Source organism: Alligator sinensis, unplaced genomic scaffold (assembly GCF_000455745.1).
Source record: "Alligator sinensis unplaced genomic scaffold, ASM45574v1 scaffold517_1, whole genome shotgun sequence".
NCBI lineage: Eukaryota > Metazoa > Chordata > Crocodylia > Alligatoridae > Alligator > Alligator sinensis.
Genome location: NW_005842236.1, coordinates 366,007 through 390,145, shown reverse-complemented (window position 1 = coordinate 390,145; position 24,139 = coordinate 366,007). Strand labels below are relative to the sequence as shown.

Genomic DNA, 24,139 nt, shown 5'->3' with positions numbered 1-24,139 from the left:
CCCCTCATCCTCCAGGCCCCCCTCCCCATTCCACTACTTACCAGCATGGAATCCAGGTCCAGCTCCCTGAGGCAGTGAGCGGGGACTGCCTGAATCTCCAAAGCTCTCCAAATCTTTTCTGAATTGATTTGGAGAGCTTTAAATTGATTTGGACCTTTTAATTGGTCTCCTGATTCAATTTGGAATTCGGCCGAACCTCCTCTGAATCGAATCATCATCCAAAGCTTCGCACAGCGCTAATGTGCATTAAATTAGGCTAATGTGCATTAATGCATCTTGTGTAGACATGCCCTCTGTCTTATTATGATTGGTTGCACTAATATATCAAATGGATTTGGGAGTATCTGAAGCCCCAAACTGAAAAATCTTGGAGGCAAGATTGTTGCTGGTGATAGTGCCACACCAGCTTGAACAATGAGCCATGCTCATTTGTTTGAATTTGGAACTGATTTGGCTAATTTGGCCTGAGACATGAAATTCTAAAAAAAATTGTAGCATTTTTGGCACCAAGGGAAGGGTATCAGGACTGGCTCTGGCCTACTTGTGTCGGCCTGGTATTGCAGTACTTTGGTATTGCAGTACCTCCAGGCCCAGTTCACTGTGGAGAGAGCACCTGTCTGTTGTTTTTTTTAAGGGCCAAAAAAAAAATGTTCTTATAGGTATGTTTTCCCCTTATGGGTCTTGTGTTTTAGTCATGCTCAGTGTTGGCTGCATTTCATCAACTCCATAGTTGGTTTCCATTACTGAGCACATGCTACTTTTAGCAGCAGTTCAAAGATAGGCAGTATATTTAATGAGATTTCTTTGTATGTGAATGTGAGATGAGGGGCCTTTTTCCCCATGTTGACTGAGGGAGAAAACTTCATCTTATATTCAACTAAAGACACTAGGTAATCACAGTGTTTTGGCATTTGCAGGACCATGCAGCTGCTGCGTGGGGGATTTGAGGATTTAAATATTGGACTTTGGTGCCTAGAGTATGAATTAATTCAGAATGTTTTCTTGATTTGGGGTCTAGGAGCTTGATTCAAAGCTGAACAAAGTCAATAATTTATTGACTCCAGTGGACTTTGGGCTCAACCCTAAAGAAGCCAGAGGAAAGTGTACCTGTGAGATGAGGACATCAAAGGGATAAATGGGGTGAGCAAAGAAAGAGAGGAGGCATGTGGGTTACCTTGCATGGGTTTAACACAATTAATGAAACCTTCAAGAACTTTTTTTAGAGGCAAATCCAGATTTTTAATACTATTTAAGACAAAGTCACAAAACCAAACACAGGCTGAAAGAGCCTACTTATCATGATGGTCAGGGCCACAATCAATAGACAGGTCAGTCAATGTAACATGTGGGGTGTGTCTTGATGGGAGGGAGCAGAGGCAGGGCTCGAATCAGATGGCAAACTTATAGGGTCCTCCCTGAGGGAGTTTTCTAGGGGCAGTGCTGAAGAGAGTTTCACTAATTTTTGAGTCTGATAGATACTCAGAGTTGATCTGTGCCTTCCTCTGAGGAAAAGGCCTGCACCCAGAATAGTGAAGACTTGCTTGGATAAGTCTTAAATTCCTGCCTTTGCTTGCAGCTGCCTAGCAAGTCCATGGGATTTCACTGAGCCAATTTAGTACTGATGGTCAGACAGTTTGAACCCATTAGCTCCCAGGCATCCGAGTAAATTTGCTCCTTCAAGTTCAGATCTCCAGCAGATTTCTGCAATTGAAACCAAGGAAAGCAGCAAAAATAACTGCAAATTTTAATAACAGTGGCAGCCCTGTGTTGTAAGAGTTAAAGGCTAGAGCAAATATGCCTCTGGTTAGATCCCTATCCATGACGTCTCTTAATGGGCTTCCCCTGTGGGAGGATGAAGACCTGCTAGTGGAAGATTTATTACTTTTTGAAGTCTCCTGGGAAGTTACCAACAAAGGTTTGTACAAAACTTATTTGGTTAATGTGACTGCTTCTGGGATAGTGGAGCAAAATGGATGCAAAAGTGGGGACTGCGCAAGGGATCGTTTTGTAAGTGCAGCTGGATGAAGTGCTTAGAAATAAGGTTTAGGAAATTGTTTCAAAAGGATTGTGTGCCACTCTGTGCATCACGTACATGAGAGGTTGTGTGTTCTATGCGTGTGCTACATCTGCATGTCTTTATACAGAATATCTGTGTATATGTGACTAAGCAGATGTTTATGAGCCTCTGCTCCATGAATGGGAGTGTATACATACTGTACATGTGTCTGTAGAAAGATGGATGCCACTATGCACAATTTTATATGTTCTGTATGTATGTGAGAGAGCGTGTTTGTAAACTGAGGTCAAATCTTTGCGGATGCAAAGCATGAAAGCAGAACAGACAGTAAATAGTTTCTTCAGCCTTCCCTTGCAAAATGATTCTAAATTGGTGTGAACCATTGTAGCCCCACTGAAGTCAGGGAACAGAATCAATAAGGGAGGAGAGCTGCACCGGTTTAGCCTAGTTGAGAATCAACTCTGTTGTTTGCATTAAAGGTAGAGCTTGCCCGGACCCTTCATGCCCTGTGCTCATGTACAGATTTGAATCCTGCGCACTGCACATGGCTCTTGATACTATGACCTTTCATTAGAGCAGCCTCAGCTACAAAGTTGCTAATCAAGCTGTCCTGCTTCAACAAAGCTGCTGAAACAATTCACCAAAGGGGAAGAGACACCAGTGTTGCAGCATAAATGAGTTACTATGAGTAAATGATTGATCCTGTGTATCTTGCTGCCAAAGCAGATAAATAAAGAGGAGATTAGGTAGGAGAAAAGACTAAGATTTTAACCCTGAAGGAGAATTGTACATGAGAGCAGACAGTTGGAAGTCTTATGTGCTTGGAGAAATAACCCTGAATAGCTATTCTGTAGTGGCTCCCTGTGTGGACCTCTCCTATTCTGCATTAAAAATGCCTTTTTAGTCTTTTGGAGTAGATTAAGTTAAGGTCTAAGAGACAACCTTAATGTAGAATAGGAATGTCCCTAAATAGAGAGAAGTAGTCAGCCATCTTAGGCTAAAGTCAGGCAGAAGGCAGGCCAGGGTGGCACCTCAGAAAGACGCATAAGCCTTTGTGACAGCCTACTTTGTTAGATGCTATGACAAAACAGGCCATTGCCTACAAAAGCTTATGCATCTCTGAACATGTTAGTCTCTACAGTGCCACACTGTCCGGCATTCTGTAGGAGAGTTATAGCAGATAAACTGTTGCACTTTCAATTCACCTTACTTTATTTTCCATAGCTTCCACTGTAGGTTAACTTCTTATGCAAAGTATTCTCCAAGTATGTTTTCAGTTGGGCTGTGAGAAACAGCAGCTTTCTGCTTCAATTTCCATTTCGACATTTTGATGTAACAGTGTTTGTTTTGAGTTTCATTTAGTTTCAAAAGCACTGTTCCGTTTTGTTTCATTGAAACAGTTTAGCTGTTTTGATGTTGTTTTGACATTTTGCCCATCGGCTATAATGGGGAAACACGAAACAGCCTATAACTTCCCCCCACCAGGCTCAGTTCCCCAGGGCTGGGAGCTGCTGGGAGCTGAGTCCAGTAGCGGGAGGCACTTGCCCCACACTGGGCTCAGTTCCCTAGCACTGCGAGCCACTGAGAGCTAAGCCCAGTGGAGGGAGGTGCTTCCCCCCACCAGGCTCAGTTCCCCAGTGCTGGGGGCCGGAACAGAGGCAGACTGGGAGAAGAGGCTGGCTGTGGCCCCAGCCTTTACCTTCTGGCTGGATTTGCAGGGCCAGGAGCCAGTTCCCCTGCCTGCACTCCAATTGCCCGGGCCTGGACAGTGGCAGGAGACCTCGACACCATGGGTCCTGGCTTACTGCAGGGGCTTTTCATGGGCCCCTGGCCTGGGCAAGGTGACAGGTGGCCACGGAGGCTGCAGTTCACCTGTGAGCCCTGCCAGCCTGGCTGCCAGCCCAGTCCCTGCTCTGCCCAACCCCAGCCCTCTACCAGGGGCAGACACTTTCACCTGGCAGCCAGAGGAGACGGTCCTGGAGCAGGGCAAGAGAAGGCAGAGGAGTGGCCCCCGATCCCCCAGCAGAGAGGGTTGCTTGCTCCCCACCCCTCCCACCGCTGGGAGCTGAGCCTGGTGGCGGGAAGCATATCCCCCCACCAGGCTCAGTTCCCCAGTGTTACAAGCTGCTGGGAGCTGAGCCCAGTGGTGGGAGGGGCTTCCCACCACCAGGCTCAGCTCCAAGCAGTTTGCAGCCTTGAGGAACCAAGCCCAGTGGCGGGAAGTGCCTTCTGCCACTGGGCTCAGCTCTAAGCAGCTGGCAGCGCTGGAGAACTGAGCCCAGAGCGAGGAAGCGGAGCAAAGCGCTGGGCTGTGTTCTGCCTCCTGCCACTGGGCTCCGCTTTAAGCAGCTCACTGCCCGGTGGAACTCGCCCTGGTGGCAGAAGGCAGGCAGAGCTGGCGCTGCGCTCCAGTTGGCTCCGCCAGCCCCATGGAGCTTAGCCCAGCAGCAGGAGGCAGGGAGAGCCAGGGCTGCACTCTGTGCTGGGTTGAGTCACATGGGGCTGTGGAGCCTTTCAGAGTGCAGCCCTGGCTATCCTGCTTCAAAATTTGAAACATTTCAAAATTTTCAAAATGTTTCAGTTGGCCTCATTTTGTTTTGACACTGTTTTGAAGCCCTTCATATCATTTTGATGTCACTGTTTTGAGCTCGAAACGAGTTGAAACAGTGTTGAAACGAAATAGCTGGTGAAGGTTTGCACAGCCCTAGTTTTTAGTACTCCATGTATGGTAAGCAATTGGCAAGTAGGTGGCAGCAGAAATCTGGCTAAATCAGTGTTCTAAATAATTGACAAACTAATTCCACAGTGTAAATCTTCCAAGTCCTTTTGAAACATGGCGCAATTAATTAAAAAAGAAGAAAGGAAAAAAAATGACTGGATTTGTCATTTTTTCTGTGTTTGCATAATACACATTGTGCCATGTCCTCATCCATATAGCTCTGTTGATCTAAGGGCAGCTAGCCTGATTCTGATTATCTAAGATCTAGTCCAATATTAGAATTACTAAATGTAGATAGAGTATGCTGACAGTTACGCAAAGCAATTAACTGGTACATAACAAATGAACCTCAGCCTGACAGTTGGTTACTTTTGTCACAGCAATTAGCTTATTCATTTAATAAGAACCATCTTTCAAACTATCCATTAATTGATCATGACTAGAAACACATGAGCAAATTAATTTATTTGTAAACCTATTAGGACAGGTGTGGCTAGCAAGTCCTTTGCAGCATGTACTCCTTCAAGTATTGTATCCAGTCTGTGTGACTGGAAATTGAAGTTGTATGGTATGATACTTCTCCCTGATCACCTAACTTTGATTAACAGCAGTGGTACCTGAGGAAATTTTGGGGGCATTAGTTCTCTCATTAGGGAGAGGGGGAGCAGCACTTTATGGGGAAAGTTGGAGGAGAGGATAAACAGACAACGGAAATATTAGGAGATACTATATCTTTCACACAAGAAAAAACACTGGTTTTGGCTAGCACTCCTGAGAAAGCATGAAGGAGACCTATAAACTAGATTTGTTACCTAGGAATTAGCAACCTTTTAGCAATGGTGGGCTGCATGGGTGACTGGTGCTACCTGAGTCAGGGGGACGTGCCTGCCCCCCTGTGGCCAATCAGTGAATGGGGGGGGGGGTTCCCCCTGTGGCTGATCACACTGACCGGGATGATTGCGCCAGCCGGGAAGCATGAGCAGTGCTTCTGGAAGTGGCTGTGGTGCTCCTGGAATGCCAGCGGTGCTTCACCTGGCACCCCCCACTCTGGGGCCGGCACTCACAGGGGGGGCACCGGTGCTCCCACTTGCCCCTCCTGCCCGTCACTTAAGTGGGAAGTGCTACCTGTCAGGGGGTGCACCAGCACTCTCAGGGGGTGCACATGCACCCCCGTGCACTCAGTACACATCACCACTGGTGGGCTGAATTAAGGCAGCTTGGTCCTAAGGCAGGCCACCATTTGTAACCCAGTCAATGCTACCAGTATCCCCTGCTGCTGATTGTTGCTTCCATCTGGGTTTGATGGGCCAGATAGAATCTCTTTGTGGGCTGGATCTGTTCTATGTGCCATAGATTGCTGATCCTTGGTCTAAGGGAGGGGCAGGAAATTATTTCAGCTGGAGGGCCACTTAATGAGTTTTGGCAAGTTGTCAAGGGCCACAAGGGTAGCCTTGCCCCTTCACAGGTGCCCCACCCCCTGGTTGCCATCTTGGGACCAGAACTCCTGCCCCCTAACCCCTGACCATTGCCATTGGAAGTACTCTTTTTGGGAAGGGGGTTTGCCATCTTGGGATTGGAAAAAAAACCAAATTATATACTAAAAATCAAACATGCAAAATAACATATTTTAATTTTATTTTAAAAAAGTTGCCCTGATTTATGTGTGTTTGTGTTGCATATATGGAGGTGACTGTATAACAGCTCAAAATGAAGTCTTATCCTTGTATATTGCGGGGGCTGTGGAGGGGTATGGGTGGGTGAGTATGGGGTTTGTGGGGGAATGTTGGTGTGTGGATGTGTATGTATGTGAGGTGTGGGGGTATGTGTGGATGTGGGTGGGTAGGTATGAGGGGCTTATGGGGGATGTATTTGTTGTGACGTGTGGGTGGGTAGGGGGTTTGTAGGGTATGTGGAGGGGGAGGGTGTGTGTGGGATATGCATGGGGGTGTGGGTGCCTGTGTGTGGTGGGGTGTGTGCATGTAGCAGTGAGAGGGGCTCCCCCCAGAGGCTCACAGATGTGTATAGGGGGTGCATGTGGGGAGGGGTGCAGGGTGTGTGGGGGAGGGTGTGTGTGTGTGTGTGTGGTGTTTGTGGGGTGTGATTGTTTGTGGGTGAGGGTGTGGTTGTGGAGTTTGTGGGGGAGGGCTTGTGGGTATGGTGGAGTGTGCATGGGAGCCCCTGTGGGTGCCCCCCATAGTTGATCAGCACCTGCCCCGCCCCACAACAGCTCAGAACTCATGTGCCCTGCAGTGCCTCCCCACCACTGCCAACAGCACAGAGCCCCAGCTGTGCCCCATGTCCACTCTTGTCCTACCCTCACATACTACAGCCCTGACTCCAGGCTGCCCCATGCTGTCCGGCCATGGCACATCCTATTGCCCCCTGGACATGCAGCAGGGTGGGGTGGCTCCGTGGCTGGATTGCCTTTCCAGGGTGACCAGGCAGTGGCAGCTCCTTCCAGCTGCTGTTGCTGCTGGCCCCAGCCCCGTGGTACTGGCAGGGACCCACACGCACAGCCCCAAGCCTGTGCACCCCGCGCCTGCTCCAGACTCATCTGCTCACGCTAAACAGTGACAGCAGCTGTAGTGTTGGCCAGGCAGAAACTGCACTTCCTGCTTCAGCTGCATGGAGCCCATGCCCAGGATGCCCTGCTGCTCTGCCTCCATCACTGCCTCCATCACTGGTACTGGTCCAGGCTGCCCAGTAGGGCAGCAGTGGCAGCACAGAGCAGCCTCAGGGCAGCCCAGGCACAGATTCTGAACAGCTACAGCAGGGAGTGCTGGGAAGCAGTGAGGGGGAGGGCTGCTTTTCCCTCACACTGAGCAGCAGTCTCTGCCCAGCTAGTGCTGCTGCTGCCAGTATGAGAAGGCAAGTCTGGAGCAGGCATGGGGTGGGCCGAGTTGGGGCTGTGTGCATGCAGGTCCCCACCAGTACTGTGGAGCTGGGCCTGTGGTGGCAGCAGCCAGAAGGAGTCACTGCCACCTGATCTGCCTTTAAAGGCAATCCAGCTGCAGAGCCACCCCACCCCATTGTGTGTTCAGGGAGTGTCAGGATGTGCCAGGGCCAGATGGTGCCTGGGCCAGGTGAGACAAAGGAACCCACCAGGGGCCAGCTCCAGCTCCAGTACTGTGACTGTGAGCTTTGCTCTGGACTTACAGGAAATACTGCACCAAACTGACCCAGCTCTACCAGGCCGTTCAGACTCGGGAGTCAAAGATGGCCAGAGTTGAAGTTTGCCACAATGCTAGCCCTTTAATCCACTGGCAACAAAAACTGTCATGCTTGTAACCATAGTAGCCCAAATGGCCTGGTAAGCTTAGATGGTCCTTTGATCTACTGGGTACCTAGCAAACTCTACAACTGATTTTTTTTTTCAGAAGTCCTTCCCCTCTGACTATGCAAAGGAATGTTAGAATGGGTGTAAATGTAAGGCCCTTCACACTTTTGGAGTGATGCTGGGCATCCTCAGGTTAAATGACAGTTCAGGACCTCTAACTTATTTTTTTTTCCTACTTGCAGTTTAAGTTCCTTGACTGTAGCATTCTTCTCTCCTTATCTAGCTGTGCTCTTTCTGGCTTCCCTCCATGACTATGACGGCAGGAGTGAAGGCCCTCTTTCTGTCAGCAGTACTTTGACACTGGGTTGGCATGCAGCCATGTGTCCACAGGATGGTATATATGGTCTTTTACAGAGAATGTAATAGGGTCTGTAGGATTATCCCTGACTAAACCATTGCAGTGGGCAGGGACCCAGTTTTTTAATGAGCTTGTATATTGGTTTGCACAATTGATGGCTTTCCCTCTCAGAAGTTTTGGATGCTCCCATAATAAAATAATGACTATCAGGCCTCTCTGCCTGATGTGCAGGTAAAGGCAAAATAGGATCTGATGAGATCAATCCATTCAATCTTACTTTCTGCCATGTCACATGGCTTGATTGTAGGATTAAGCATCAGATTCTATCATATGTTATTGCTGGTGAAGGGGGAGCCCAAGATCATGTTCTTGGGCTCCCCCCGCACTGGCAAATAGCAAGCTTCTGTAGCTGGGAGCCCCAAGCTGATCCAGGCTCCTAGCAATGGGGGTACACCATGTGCTCCTGTGGCTGGGAGACCCATCTGCTCTGGGCTTCTAGCCATGGGAGCTCATGGTGCACCTCCATGGCTGTGAACCCGATCAGCTGATGGCATTCCCAGACACTGGGTTACAACTGTCCACATGTTCAGATAATGATGTCATAAGAACCAGCAAAGTGTACAAAGTTATTATACATTTTTATGTCATTAATCGCTTTAATGTGTGGCCAGGTTACAATTTAAGACATGATTAACTGGTTAATCACAACTTAAGTGAAACATGTCACAGGGGCTTTATTCACTAGAATAATAATCTAATCCAAATACTCCAGATAAGTCTTCAATGAAGGAAAACACTGATAAAATAGTTTTCCACAAAAAAAATTAGTTTAATTGAAACAAATGTTTTGTGGGAACATGCTGATTTCAATGACATTTCCAAGAGGGAGGAGTGGGGTAGGAATCAATAGATGTCATTTTGAAAAGGAGAATTATTACTTTTTGGTTTTTTACTTTTCTTCATTTTAATTTGTTATTTTTTCTTTTTATCCCATTGATTTATTAATTAAATATATTACATCTTTGTTTTATTTATTATAGTTTATACTTGATATTATGTGATGCTAGATTAGCATTATTGAAAGGAGAGAATTAAACATTATTGAAATAATAAGTCAGAACTTTTTCAACAAAATATTGTTCATATGCAAATAAATCTTGTAAAGTGAAATGGATACCTCAATATTTCTGAAGCATTCTGTTAAAAAATAAATTTAAAATAAAAAACATTTTTTTCTCTACTGCTATTAAATTTCCATTTTTTTCAGAAAAGGGGGAAAATAATTAAACAATTTGTTTTGTTTCTAACCCTTTGTCAACCTAGTCACAAAAAGGCAAAAAAACTGAGGTTACCCCAAGTGTTCAGAAGAAGTAAAGGAGGAACAGAAAAATGGAGAAAAGAGAGAGCAAAAGCCAGGGAGAAAGTAAAGGGCTTTCGTGTTTATGAAGGGTAGTATCAAAATATACACAGATGCACATCACACCACTATACTGGTACATTTGTTCCTGAGCTGGCAGTGTCTATGGGAGAAATTGTTAGGCTACAGTTTTACTTTATTACAAAATTCTTTGAATAGAATTGTGGGAATTTTAGTGACTATTAGGAGTAAATATTAGGGCTGTGTGAAGCTTCACCTGCTGATTTGATTCAGAGGAGATTCGGCCCGATTCAGTGGCCGAATGTTCAAATCTGAATCGAATCAGGGGACCAATTAAAAGGTCCAAACTGATTCAAATATCTCCAAATCGAATTGGAAAAGATTCACAGAGCTTTGGTGATTCAGGCTGTCCCTGCTCGCTGCAGCAGGGAGCTAGACCCGGACTGGTAAGTAGAGGGCAGAGGAGGGGAGGCTGGAGGAGGGGACAGGGGACCATGGGAGGACCCCCACCAGGCCCCATTCCCTGCCTACTCCCCCAGCCTCCCTGACCCCTGCCTGCTCCCCCAGCCCCCCTCATGGCTGCCCTGCTCAGCCCCAGCTCCCAGTGCTTTGAAAAAAAGCCCCCACTCGCCGGCTGCTGCCTGGCGGGGGGGGTGATCCCCACTGCCCCCCATTGCCCCATATTGTGTGGGGGGCTCTGTCACAAAACCTCCAACCTCCTCCCCACTCTCCCAACCCCCTCAAGGTTGCCCTGCCTGCCCCAGCTCCAGTCCTTTAAGGAAAAAAACAACCCCTGAACTCACCGGCTCCTGCAGCAGCCTCAGGGCTTCTGGGGGCTCATGCAGAACCCCCCACATGGTGTGGGGCAGTGTGGGGGCAGCAGGGATCTCACCCCCACCTGGCAGAAACTGGTGAGTTTGAGGTTTTTTTTTTTTTAAAGGGCCGGGAGCTGGGGCGGGCAGGGCAGCCTTTGGGGGAGGGGGGCTCATGACAGAGCCCCCCATGCAGCATGCAGCAGTGGGGGGCAGCGGGGATTCCCCCCCCCACACCTGCAGCAGTTGGTGAGTGGGGGCTTTTTGTTTCAAAGTGCTGGGAGCTGGAGACGGGCAGGGCAGCCATTGCTAGGGCTGGGAGTGGGCAGGGGATGGGGCCTGTGCAATTTGGAGATTTGTCTGGTTCGGCAGCAGATTCAGCCAAATTGATTTGGGACAGTGATTTGAATCACTGAATTGAATCACTGTCCCCCGAATCGGCCAAATCCAAATCCGAAGCAAATACTAGCCTCTTCGCACAGGCCTAGTAAATATGGACTTGTTTATTATTCATCATGCTATCAATAGAGATAGTAAATTTAAGGCTAAAGTATCGGGTCTCTTACACTACATGTGACCCCAACACACAAAGTTCAGATCTGCTTCTGAATATTCCTTGGCTTTGGTGGGAATCAGAAGCCCAAACCAGAGCTACATCCAATATTTGCCACAAATCTTCCATCTCTTTAATGAGCCAAATCAAGTCCTAAGATCTGAACACCACTGAAGTTTGGGGGAATTGAAAATTTAACTTCAAATTTTGTTTCATTGTACAAAGATTGGATTCTTGTATCTTGGTTGGCCCAGAAATTTGCTTTCTGTGGATAGAGTTTCCAAGTGCAATATATGACTCCAGTCACTGGTCAGATTTTCCCTGCTGTCTTTAAGGCATATCCGACAACATCTACTTCTGTGCAGGTGCACAAATCTACTTCTCTTGTCCAATTTATATATGCATAATCAGAGACATCTGTAGTTAATTAGCTGTATACCCATGGCAATGCAGGGGACAATTGAAATGTTTGAAACCAGACAAACTACAGATTTTGTGGAAAATTCTTTCTACAGGTTTTATTTAATCCTCCAAAATCTAACCTTTCATTTTTTTAAAGAAGGATTTTCACTTTTCTTGGAATGGAAGCAGTGAAACAATGCATTGTCATTTTGTTTGCCTTGTTGTCAGATAGACTGAAATGATTTAGTGTAACACACAAAGTGGCGTGCACTTTGAACTCTTTTTATTCATCCTAAAGCAGTGGGGTCTCCCAAACTCCTTCAATCTTTTACAAGCCAACAGGGTCAAAGCCAGTCTTATCATGGGAATGGCATCCCGTGGCCTGGTAATGAGGATAACTATATCTATTACATTGTTGTCAGGATTACTACAATTATGTAGTGGGTTGTGCAGTCCACCACCTGTATGTACTGCATTGCTTCTCCATTGTGCATTGGATGCTTCCTGTCATTCAGAGTTTAAGGGAAATTTTTGAAGATAGAAACGGCAGCTTAGATGCCTCACTACTTGTGAAAAGCTTCCCAAAAACATACAGTGCCTCCCAAGTATATTGCTGTTACGAGAGGTGGTCCCTTTGTAATAGAGAAGAGATAGGTCTCAGGTGTGATAAAAACAAACATTATTTAATGAGGTTGCTGGATACAGTTGGAGTCAAAAGAGTCTAGTGGGACTATGAAAGCAGGCTTAGCCCTCAGGCCTAGTCTACACATGGTTTTTATATAACTGTAAGCATTTTGGTTAGAGGTGTAATTTAAAAAAAGATGGAAATAGCTATACTAGTCAAATCTCTAGCATACCACAGTAAAGGTGCCCTGTCCTACTATAGCTTGTTTGCCTTTCCATACAGAAGTAAGCTATTGTTAGGTTAGGCATATTTAGATTGGTATGACTGCATCTACACTAGGGTATTACTTTAGCTAGTTAGTTAACATGTAACAACTGTTGTGGACAGACAAGATATTCAGATACTTTCTCTCAGCTTGCTGACTGAGGAATACAGTCTGTGTTGCACATCCTTTTCCTAGTTGAAGCAGTCATGATAGAGACAGTTGATTTCAGGTTGTTGTTTAGGTTTTCTGGTCTTAATGACATAGAATCACAGAAAATTAGGGTTGGAAGGGAAGTCACATCTAGTCCAGCCCCCTGCTCAAAGCAGGACCATGCCCAACTAGATCATCCCAACCAAGGCTTTGTCTAGCTGGGTGTCAAAAACTTCCAAGAATGGAGAGTTAATGACCTCTTTGGGTAACTTGTTCTGCTTTTCTGAAGTCCAAGGTCCTTACTCTGCTGCTCCCCATCCTTCCTTTCCTCAGGATCCTGAACTCAATCATCTCATGGCTGCTGCTGCCCAAATTGTCATGCACTAGTACATTCCCCACCAATTCTTCCCTGTTTCTGAGCAGCAAGTCTAGAAGAGCTTGGCCCCTAGTTGGCCTCTCCAGCACTTGCACCAGGAAGTTGTCCCCAGCATTCTCCAAAAACTTCCTGGATTGCCTGTGCACTGCTGTATTGTGCTCCCAGCAGATGTCAGGGTGATTGAAGTCCCGCATGAGAACTAGGGCCTGTGATTGGGAAACTTCCACTAGCTGTTTGAAGAAAGCCTCTTCTACCTCTCCCTCCTGATCTGGTGGTCTATAGCAGACCCCCACCATGATATCACCCTTGTTGCTTTCTCCTCTCAGAGACTTTCAATAGGCCTGTCTCCAGTTTCATAGTGGAGTTCTGAACAATCATATGGCTCTTTCACATATAGTGCAAATCCTCCTCTTCTCCCTTGCCTGTGCTTCTTGAACACTTTATACCCATCCATGACAGCGGTCCAGTCATGTGAGCTATCCCACCAAGTCTCTGTTATTCCAATCACGTCATAGTTCTGGACTGTGCAAGGGCTTCTAATTCTTCCTGCTTGTTTCCTAGGCCCTACGCATTCATGTACAGGCACCTAAGGTAACTAGTCGATTGCCCTGATTTCTCAGGAAGTATAAGAACACCTCCCCTGTTGCCCCCTCCTGCTTGTTCTTCCTCTAGGTTACCCACTTCCCCACTTACCTCAGGGCTTTGCTGTCCATCCCCTGATGAACATAGTTTAAAGCCCTCCTCACTAGATTCGTGAGCCTGTCTGTGAAGATGCTCTTCCATCTTTTTGTCAGGTTGAGTCTGTCTTTTCCTGGCAATCCTCATTCTTGGAACATCTTTTCATGATCAAAGAAGACAAAGCACTGCTAGTGACACCACCTGCACAGCCAGACATTGATCTACAAGATGCACCAGCTCCCTTTCACCTGACTGAAAGTATCAAAGAGAATACCACCTGAGCCCCCATCCCCTTCACCTTTGCACCCAGAGTCCTGTAGTCACTTTTGATCTGCTCAGGGTCCTCCTTGGCAGTGGGGCAGGGCACTGTAGGTGCCTGCCACTTTAAGGGCCTGAAGCTAGCAGCCAACAGGTGCCTGATGAGGGCAGCCATTTTGAACCTAGAGCTGCCCATATAAACGGGGCAGCTTTGCTGCTGGAGGCTAGACAAGAACATTGCCTGGCTGCAGGGCTACTAGTATCATCTGGAGGTAAGGGAAGAACTGTAGGGGATGGTCAGGAGGCTCCTGGTCCTCGGCATGACCTAAAAGTGTACCTGGCAAGGAGTGGGTGGCCTGGTGGGGCTCTCAGTGGTGCGGGAGCCCCCAGGAAATGCCAGGCCAGTTACCACCCTGGTGAAAGGTGGGTAGGGGCACCTTAACCCTAGCTCTCACCTTCGGGTGGGTTTGCGTTCCATTGGAGGTAGTTGCAGGGGTGCAAGCCCCAAGAAGGGAGAGTTGGGGCCAGGTACAGCTGAGGCCGCCTGAGCCCTGCGGGGGTTTGAGACCCTGAGAGGGAAGGTTGGGCGAGGTATGGCTGAGGCCACCTTATCCCTGCAGGGGTTTGAGATCCCGAGGCGGAGAGTTGGGGGTCAGGTATGGCTGAGGCTGCCTGAGCCTTGCAGGGTGCGGGACCCTGAGATGGAAAGCTGGGGCCAGGCATGGCTATGGCCACCTGAGCCCACCAGGGAGCAAACCTTGCCTCCCATGGCCCCAGTGAAGGGGGTGATCTGGAGTCCCAAGTAAGGGGTGGAGATCTGGGAGCCCTGCATAGAGGTGGCAGGGTTGCAGAGCCCTGTGTAGAGGGGGCGGTGTGTAAAGATCAGACAGGGCAGCATTGTGATCTGTTGCTCCAGTGGGGGAGTGAGAGTACCCTGTGAGACCCTGGAGCACCAGTGGGGCCAGGCACAGCTTCGGCCACCTGAGCCCACTGGGGAGCAAACCCCTGTGGCCCCAAGTGAGGGGGTGGAAATTAGCTCCAGTGAAGGGGACTGAGATCTGTAGCCCCAGGTGAAGGGTGGTGTGCTAGCCCCAAGTAAGGGGCAGAGATGTGGAGCCCCAAGTGAGGGGGGTGATGTGGAGCCCCAAGCAAGGGGAGTAGGCCCAGGTAAGTCTCTAGATGCCTGAGGCCAAGATTTGGGTCAGGGGCTGAGTGAACAGGGCTCAGCCCCAGAGTGAGAAAGGCGAGTCCTGACCCCATTAAGTCCTCCACTGCTGGGAGGCAGAGTGTGGGTCAAACGTAACATCTGTAGTAGCACCACGACCTGCTGCCCCAGGGGGGGAGTGAGAGTCCCCTGTGAGACCCTGGGGCACCAGCCATGGTGTGAGGTACCCCAGCTCCCCACATCCAGGAAGGGAGAGAGTGTGGGGCTAGTGAGGCCGGAGGTAAAGTGCCTCCTCAACTGGGCCATGCTGGGGCCAGGACCAAGAAGGTCAAATGGGCCAGGTGCCCACTGCAAGGGGCACCCATAATCATGGGCCTGGGACCCCGCCTGGCCTTTGAGGTGAGGCCAGGGCCTGTGTTGGGCATGGTCCCTACTCAGGACCTTTGGCCCTAGAGGGGAGCCAGCTACAAGGAGCTTGGCAGCCTGGATGAAGGCGGTGTAGGCCACCAGAGCAGGGGGTATCAAAGGAGGGTCCTATGAGGAGGATTCTGGAGCCTAGTGTGGGGCTGGTGTGCTTGTTACATCTGGATGCCATCTGCAAGGTTTGGGCTGCGGTGTAGGGGGAAGCAAAGCTGCAGATAGCGCCCCTGGCATCAGGGCAAAAAAATGGGCAGCCTCCTGCATTATTTAGCAGCTTATTAATTTTCCAGCAAGTTATGGCAGGTGAGACAAGCAGTCAGCGTGCCCGGAGGTAGGTGGGAGGCTGGCAATGGCTGGCCTGAGAGAAGTCCACTTTGCCACAGGCAGTATCATTAGTGCCCACATGAATGAACAGCATGGGGTAGTAGTCAGAGAGCCGGATAAGTCTTGGTAGTCCCTCCATGACATCTTGGTTTTGGGCTCGGGGACAGCAGCCCAGGCAACAGGTTAAGTCACCAGATGGATCCCTCTGTCCCCTATAGAAGGGAGTCTCCAACCACCACCACCTGTTGCTTCTTCTTGGTAGTGGTAGTCTTGATCCTTCCCCCTTAGGGAGGTCTGGCCTGTCCTCCTCCACCAACAGAACATGCTCCTCCCTCTCTGTTGCCAGGACTCCATATCTATTCTCCGGATTAAGTGCTGCAGATGGAGATGAAGATTTCTGCTTGCCGCCAGAGGTCACAAGCTTCCACCTTCCTGGGAGCCCATGTCCTCTCCCTTCTCTAGTGTTACCTCTACCAATTCTTCCTCCATAGTCCCTGAGTTCTCCTCCAGCATTGAATCGATGAACTCCCCATGGTGGAGGAGCCTCATCACCTCCTTCTGTAGCAATTTTGCCTGTTCACTGATAGACACCGCCAGGAGGGATCACTCATGCTGCAGGCACTCCCCAAACCTGGTTGTCACTGGAAGGAACCTGCAATCTTTGGTCCCCCAGTGACAAACCTGGACTTGGGTGGATACCTTGATGGTGAGCGGTCCTGCTTGGACAGAAACCTCACAGGTGCAAGCAGAGACAGTGACAGTGGCTCTGGCACTGCAACATCCTCCAGTCATTTCCCTGGGTCTCTTAATTGACCTCTTCTCTCTTGCTGCTCTTTTTCCAAGCACACCTTCCCTAGCAAACTCCTCTGAAAGCAGGCCTGTTTACTGTTCCTTGTCCCCAAATGGTTCCTTTTTCAGCTTGGTGTGAGTAGGCAGGGGAAAGGCCCTCCCCTCAAAGAGGGGGAGCAGCAAACTGACATGAGAACTGCAGGAATACTGCTTGCCTTACCAGCTGCCCCTGTTTGCTGGCTCCCTGGTCACTTGGGGAGTCTCCTTTTATATCCTGCTAGGCCTAGATTGGCTCCACCCTGACGTTAGGACTCCTGTTAGGCACAGGCAGCAATCGCTCGGCTAGCAACAGTTCCAGTTTTTCAGAGCACACAGCCCACCACACAAACGCTCAAGTCAAAGGCACAGGGAGCTCTGGATCATTTACCTTCCCTGGGCAGGATGTGGTGCCTGGCTTCTCTTCCCCTTCCTCCTCTTGTTCCCAGCAAACTGCTTGCTGCCCCTGTTTGCTGACTCCCTGGTCGCTTGGGGAGTCTTTTAAATACATGTTGAATCGGAATTGGTACTTCTTACAGTTTTATTTCTGCAGCTCCAGCTCTGTGTGCAGCTTAGGGTAAAATAAAGCAATTGAAACAGATGTATAAATAAGGAGCAGAGGTTATTTTATTCTTTGTTCTTGCACTATGGTCTACTTCCAACAATAATAATTGTGCTTGCTTATATTATAGAACTTCAAATGCTTTGTTTTTATTGCAGAATAAGATGATAAGGCCATTACCATGTTAATGGCAAATTGTAGTGTGTTTACTGAAGATAGTCTGGGTAGCAACATACACTGCAGGCAGAATTTCACATCTGTATTTAAAAGGGGAGTGGCCAGACTCCAATTTACTTGAATAGGGACAGGGTTTCAGCCAAAAATGAAACATGAAAAGTAAATAACCTAGAGATGGACTGGGTAGAGATGCACCAAGTATTTTTGAACCTGCATCAGCACTTTGCATTTTGTGCCCATTTATCTCTGATATTCCTTATGATTTTCTTTTGCAGTTGGTGGCATCTATACTGTGATCCAGACCAAAGCCAGAATTACAGCAGATGAATGGGGTGAAAACTACTTTCTGATGGGTCCCTATTTTGAACATAATGTGAAGACTCAAGTAGAAGTATGTGAGCCTCTCAACCCGGCTATTAAAAAGGCAGTGGAAACAATGAAAGGCCAAGGGTGTCAGGTAAATAAGGTCTAATGTCACTTCCTGTGGCAACTAATCTGATTTGAAAGAGATTACCATTTTGGCTTATGTACTTGCCATTTCATTTGATATAGCAATTGTGGTCAGTGTCATAACTAGAAAAGCTTAGACTCGGCATTAGAGTAGCAAGGTCAGTTCATTGAAGGTTATTTTTGAAAAAGAAACAGTTTATCCAATTAGAGGTTTAAAGAGTCTTTTGCATGCAATTGGATTAATGATTTACTTCTCTGGTCCCTAGATTGGTGCGATTCAATAGAAAAGATGTGACCTTAAGTTGACCGAACTGTTATGTAATTCTCTTATACTGCATTTGGTCTTCTGAAACTGCTGAATAAATTCCGAGGGGGGAAGCACTTCACCATACTGATATTTTGCTTCTTTAGAGCTATGTTGGCTTTGAAAGCCAGAGCTGAACCACAGTAAGGTGAAAAAAGGTTGCATGTTGACAACCCCTTCACCACCTGCTTTGTCAGGCAAATGTCCATCTCTGGAGTGGGGTCAGAGGGGAGAGCAACAAGGGTGATGTTCTCTTATAGACCATCAGACTAGGAGGATGTGATGGATGAGGCTTTATTCAAACAGCCAGTAGAAGTTTCTCAATCACAGGCCTGGTTTTCTTGGGGGGCTTCAGTCACCCTGACAACTGCTGGGAGAACAATACAGCAGTGCACAGGCAATCCAGGAAGTTTCTGGAGAGTGCTGGGGACAACTTCCTGGTGCAAGTGCTGCAGAGGCCAACTAGGGACCATGATCTTCTTTACCTGCTGCTCACAAACAGGGAAGAATTGATGGGGATTGTAGTAGTAGATGGCAACTTGGGCAGCAGTGACCACAAGATGATTCAGTTCAGGATCCTGAGGAAAGGAAGGAAAGAAAGCAGGAGAGCATTGATCCTAGACTTCAGAAAAGCAGACTTTGATTCACTCAGGAAACTCGTAGGCAGGATCCCCTGGGGAGAGGAGTCCAGGAGAGCTGGCTGTACTCTTAAACAAACCTTACTGAAGGCACAGGAACAAACCATCTAGATGTGCAGGAAGATTAGCAAGTATGGGACAAAACCAGCTTGGCTTAGCAGGGAACTCTTCATAAGCTAAAACACAAAAAGGAACTTTATAAGAAGTGGAAACTTGCACAAACAACTATGGAGGAGTATAAGAGTATTGCTTGGGCATGCAGGGATGAAATCGGCAAGGCAAATGCAGAATTGGAGTTGCAGCTAGCAAGGGATGTTAAGGATAACAAGAAGGGTTTCTACAAGCTGAGGCATATGAATTATGAGGGGAGGCTGAGGGAACTGGGCTTATTTAGTCAGGAGAAGAAGACTGCAAGAGGATTTAATAGCAGCCTTCAGCTACCTGATGGTGGTTCCAAAGAGGATGGAGCTAGACTGTTCTCAGTGGTGGCAGATGACAAAACAAGGAGCAATGGTCTAAACTTGCCTTACTTCAACTTAAGGTTAGATATTAGGAAAAATTCTCATGACAAGGGTAATAAAGCACTGGAACAGGTTACTCGGGGCTTCAGAATCTCCATCTTCAGAGGTTTTTAAGACCGAGGTAGACACGCGCGCGCACACTTCTATGGACCTATCTTGCGATTGACATGATTCACTTGACAGTCCAAAACACTTCTGCAGTTACACCATCATTATCCCTGTTCTGTCATCTTCCTTTGTTTTCCTGTAGCACACCTCCAGCTCTTTCACTCTCATTCTGACTTCCTCCTTGACTGGGAGGCTCGTATATCTGTACATGAGTAGATTCCTGGTCTTCCGCAGGGTGTTCCTGAAGCAGGAGATGAACTGGTCAACAGAACCATGTGCTAATTAGCCCCCAACTCATGAATGGAACTGGATGTTCTTGTCATGAGTCCTGGGATCCTACAAAGATTTATATGCAGGTGAGGCATAGGGCAACCTGGTCTGGCTTCACCTCGAGGAGGGCAGGGACACGCTAGTCGTATGTGATGGGTTGAGACCAGGGCAGATGGAGGGATTCTGGGTAAACTGTTTGGGGCCTAGTTTGTTGGGAGCGGGGTTTTGGCCAGACATTTAATGCTGGTGAAGAAACTGGATTCTTTGGAAATGGGAAAGAAAGGCGCAGTTCAGCTATACGAATGAAGAGGAAATCAAAAGGTATGCAATATAATGGCTCACCAGGACTTGGAAATAGGGCCGCGCGGGGGGGGGGGGGGGGGGGGGCGAGTCAGCACTGAGGGTGTCTGGACTCAATAGGAACTACCATATATCTTATTCAGATGGGCTGCATTAACCTACATGGATTCATACCAAAGCGACCTGAGGAAACATTATTAAGGACTTTATTAGCATGTGTTAAAATGAGTTTATAGAAAGTAAGAAGCCTCTGGGTTTTTAAGGGGTTGATTTTCACTGAAAGAGTGCCTGAAGCTGGGACTGCATGAACTGAAATGCAACATGGATCAGGACAAGGAAGAGATTGGAGAAGAACTGGAGGAAAAAGAACTGGACACACCTGTTTCACTGAACCAACAGGGAAGGGTAGAGAGTTTTCAGGTGGTTACTGAGGTAATAGTTTTTCATGGGGCTCAGTATGAAGAAGTTCTGTAAGAGTATGAGGTTTTTTTGTTTATTTTGTTTTGTGGGAAGTTGAAGGCCAAGTACAGACAATCGAGGAGTGTATGGGGCATTTGAGGAGGGGTAGAACCTTTGTTTCTCAAACAATGACACCTTTTTAAGGTGGCTTAGGATTCATATCCAGCTCTTACTAATGGCTACACATACCATACCTTGGGCAACAGCTTCCACCAGTGGTCTGGACTTAGTGAGGGGGGATAGTTTTCATCATTAAGAGCTGCCCTCTAATCATCACAATGGCAGCTGTGGCAGAAGAGAATATTTCCAATGGCAAAGCTGGCAGACGAAGATGACAGTAACTACAGCCACTACCTTATGGATTGCCTTGGGAGAGGTAAAAGTTAAAGGAGTAAACCCTGACAGAAAATATGGAGTGGAGCCAGTAAGGTGGTTAGACAATTTATTCAGTCTTCTTTCCAGCAGTTCCTACAACTTTCCCAGCCTCACATTGCCAACTTATACACAGGAAAGGTAGAACCAATACAAAGTTGAAAGGGTGATTCTGCTGCTTGGGTAACTCTTGATCGCCTAGCAAATGCCCAGGCTTTCTCTCCCTGGAGAGGTTACTCAAGCTTTGCCAATGTGTAGAAACAAACAGACGTCAACAGTTACCAGTTGTAAGTCATGGACTGACTGGTGTAGATCCAAGCACCAGTGGTTATCTCTGATGGTGGGAGAGATCACTGCACCTCATTGGAAAACTACCACCCACCCCAAGCTGGGCACTCTGCAGCCACTAAGGTGTCTTCCTGCTACAGTCTGCTGCTTCAGTGGGTGCTTGGAGTTTAGAGATTCAGATTGAAAGCAGACTGCTATCATGCACTATCAGCTACTACAACAAATACAAGGAAAAAAACTTTCAATTATAAAGATTGGAAGTTAGAATGTATGTACAGTGACCCCAGGTATATCTGATGACCTCCAAACTATTGATAATGCACGCAAAACTGCAGTCATTGATGTAGAACTGCTGGAACTGAATATTGATATTGTCGCTCTACAGGAAACCAGATTCTCAGGTACTGGCTGCTTGAAAGAGAACTACACCTTTTTCTGGTGTGGGAAACCAGCTCAAAGAAATCAGAGAGCATGGTATTGGATTTTCAGTAAAAAATAAGCTGTGGTCTGCAATAGAAACCCCAAACAAAGGCTCTAAACGATTAATGGTGCTTTGACTTGCTACTGGCTCTGGTCTTGTCAATGTCTTAATGTGCATATGCTCCAACTCTCACCATTTCATCTGAATCAAAGAACCACTTCTATGGTTTTTAGTGTTTTAATAATATTTCACCCAGTGAAAAAATCCTTCTGCTCAGAGATTCAACGAGGGTTGGTGCTAAGCATGCTGTCTGGCCTCGCTGTTTAGGCACCAAAGATGTCAGAAAACTGAATGAAAATGGACAACATTTGCTCACGCTATGTTCATGCAATGAGCTATGTATAACAAATTCATATTTCAATGTGAAACCTCAGCACAAACTATCTTGGTGCCACCGACAATCTAGATACTGGCATCAACTCGACCTGGTTATCACCCACTCTCAAGACTTCTGTGATGTAATCATTATGTGATCCTATTAGTGCTCACTGTGATTATTAATCATTCATTGGTATGCACTAAAGTCAAATTGCATCCCAAGATAGTATACAAGAGCAAGAAAATCCTTACAATGAATAAATGCCATGCAGCGGAAAGCTGAAGACACATCATCTCGATGAATTAAAACTCTCTCTGGGGCTCCATCGTATCTTAAGCTGTATAATAATACTGCTGAGGAGAAATGGGTCCAGCTTAAATGAGTCCTACTCAAATATGCATTCAGTGACTGTTCAGAAAGAGTATACCTGTGGACCAGATCTGATGGGGAAACTTTTTAAGGAGCTGGCAGGTGTCATAGCCCCACCATTGGCAAAAATATTTGAAAACTCAGGTGATGTACCTGAAGATTGGGAAAAAAGCCAATGTGGTGTCCATCTTTAAGAAAGGGAGGCAAGTAGATCCAGGGAACTACAGGCCAATCAGCTTGACCTCAATCCCCAGTAAGAGTCTGGAAAAAATTATTGAAGAGACCATTCTTGACAAGCTGGCTGATGGCAAACATCCTGAGCGACAGCCAGCACAGGTTTGTTGTGGGTAGGTCTTGCCTGACCAATCTCACCTCCTTCTATGAACAGGTGACACATCATCTAGACAAGGGAGAAGTGATTGTCATCATATATCTGGACTTTAAAAAAGCCTTTGATCTGGTGTCCCATGATCTCTGCATGGAAAAAAATTGGCCAACTGTGGCCTAGGCTACATCACAATCCAATGGCTGGGGAATTGGCTCCGAGGTCAGACCTAGAGAGTAGTAGTCAATGGAAGTGAATCATTATGGTGCTCTGTGACAAGTGGTGTCTCCCAAGGCTCTGTCCTTGACTAGTTCTCTTTAACGTCTTTATCAATGATGTGGGCACTGGTGTCGGAAGTGGACTGGCCAAGTTTGCCAATGACACTAAACTTTGGGGTAGAGTTTCCAGACCTGAGGATAGGCTGGTGATCCAGACTGACTTGGATAGGCTTGGAAAGTGGGCAGATATAAACCTGATGATGTTCAATACTGAAAAATACAGGGTACTTCACCTTGGGAGGGGGAAAAAAACCCCTGCATCACACTTATAGGCTCAGCAGTGCTACGTTTGCTAGCACCACGGCTGAAAGAGATTTGGGAGTCATGACTGACCACAAGATGAATGCGAGTCACCCATGCAATGTTGCAGCTGGTAAAGCGAAACAAAACTCTGGCTTGCTTCCATAGATGCTTTTCAAGTAAATCTCAGGATGTCATTCTCCCACTGTACTCCACCTTGGTGAGGCTGCAGCTGGAGTACTGCATCCAATTTTGGGCTCCACAATTTAAGAAGGATGTGGAGAATCTTGAGAGAGTCCAGAGGACAGCAACTTGCATGTTGCTCTCCTCAACATGGCAAAAGAATAGGCCTTATGAAGAAAGGCTGAGAGCCATGGGACTCTGCAGCCTGGAAAAGTGCAGGCTCGGGGGTGACCTGGCAGTAACCTATAAGTACATAAGGGGCATGCATCAAGATCTGGGGGAATGTCTGTTCACCAGAGCGCCCAAAGGGATGACAAGGACCAACAGTCACAAACTCCTCCAAGATCATTTTAGGCTGGACGTAAGGAAAAACCTCTTTACTGTCCAAGCCCCCATGGCCTGGAATAGACTCCCTGTAGAGGTGGCACAGGCATCTACTCTGGACTCTTTTAATAAATGTTTGGATACTTATCTTGTTGGGAGCCTTTGACCCTAGCAGACTTCCTGCCTCTGGGGTAGGGGGCTGGACTTGATGATTTTTTTGAGGTCCCTTCCAGCCCTAATGTCTATTACCCGGACATCTCGTGGGAGGATCACTCAGCAAAATCCAAGTGGTCGCAAAGCTTCCTCTCATGCGTGGATGACCTCTACCTGACTCAAGAAGTCTGTGGGCGAACGAGAGGTAAAGCGCTGCTCGACCTGGTACTGGCTACTGGGGATGACCTAGTCGGCGACCTAGTGATTGATGGGAAGCTGGGTGACAGCGACCATGAGCTGATCACCTTCACTATCCACCGAAAAGCTGGCAAGTCAGTCAGCAATACGGAAGTCCTTGACTTCAGGAAAGCCGACTTTGACAAGCTCAGGAGGCTTGTCAGTGAGGCCCTAAGGGA

General features: G+C 47.4%; 1 protein-coding gene across 5 annotated transcripts in view; it reads left to right on the top strand.

Annotated features, from left to right (window-relative positions):
• The window catches only part of GYS2 (glycogen synthase 2), a 99,172-nt gene that overhangs the window by 19,633 nt on the left and 55,400 nt on the right, over window positions 1-24,139 (top strand). For 2 of the 5 annotated variants that reach the window (XM_014521648.2, XM_025208546.1), the window contains exons 1-2: window positions 1,490-1,915; window positions 17,617-17,798. In XM_014521648.2, coding sequence (XP_014377134.1) covers window positions 1,795-1,915; window positions 17,617-17,798 — 303 coding nt within the window. In that variant the 5' untranslated portion in view covers window positions 1,490-1,794. Of the gene's footprint in view, window positions 1-1,489; window positions 1,916-17,616; window positions 17,799-24,139 lie in introns of those variants that run through there. The other 3 variants (XM_006027344.3, XM_014521650.2, XM_025208545.1) reach the window with 2 other exon arrangements.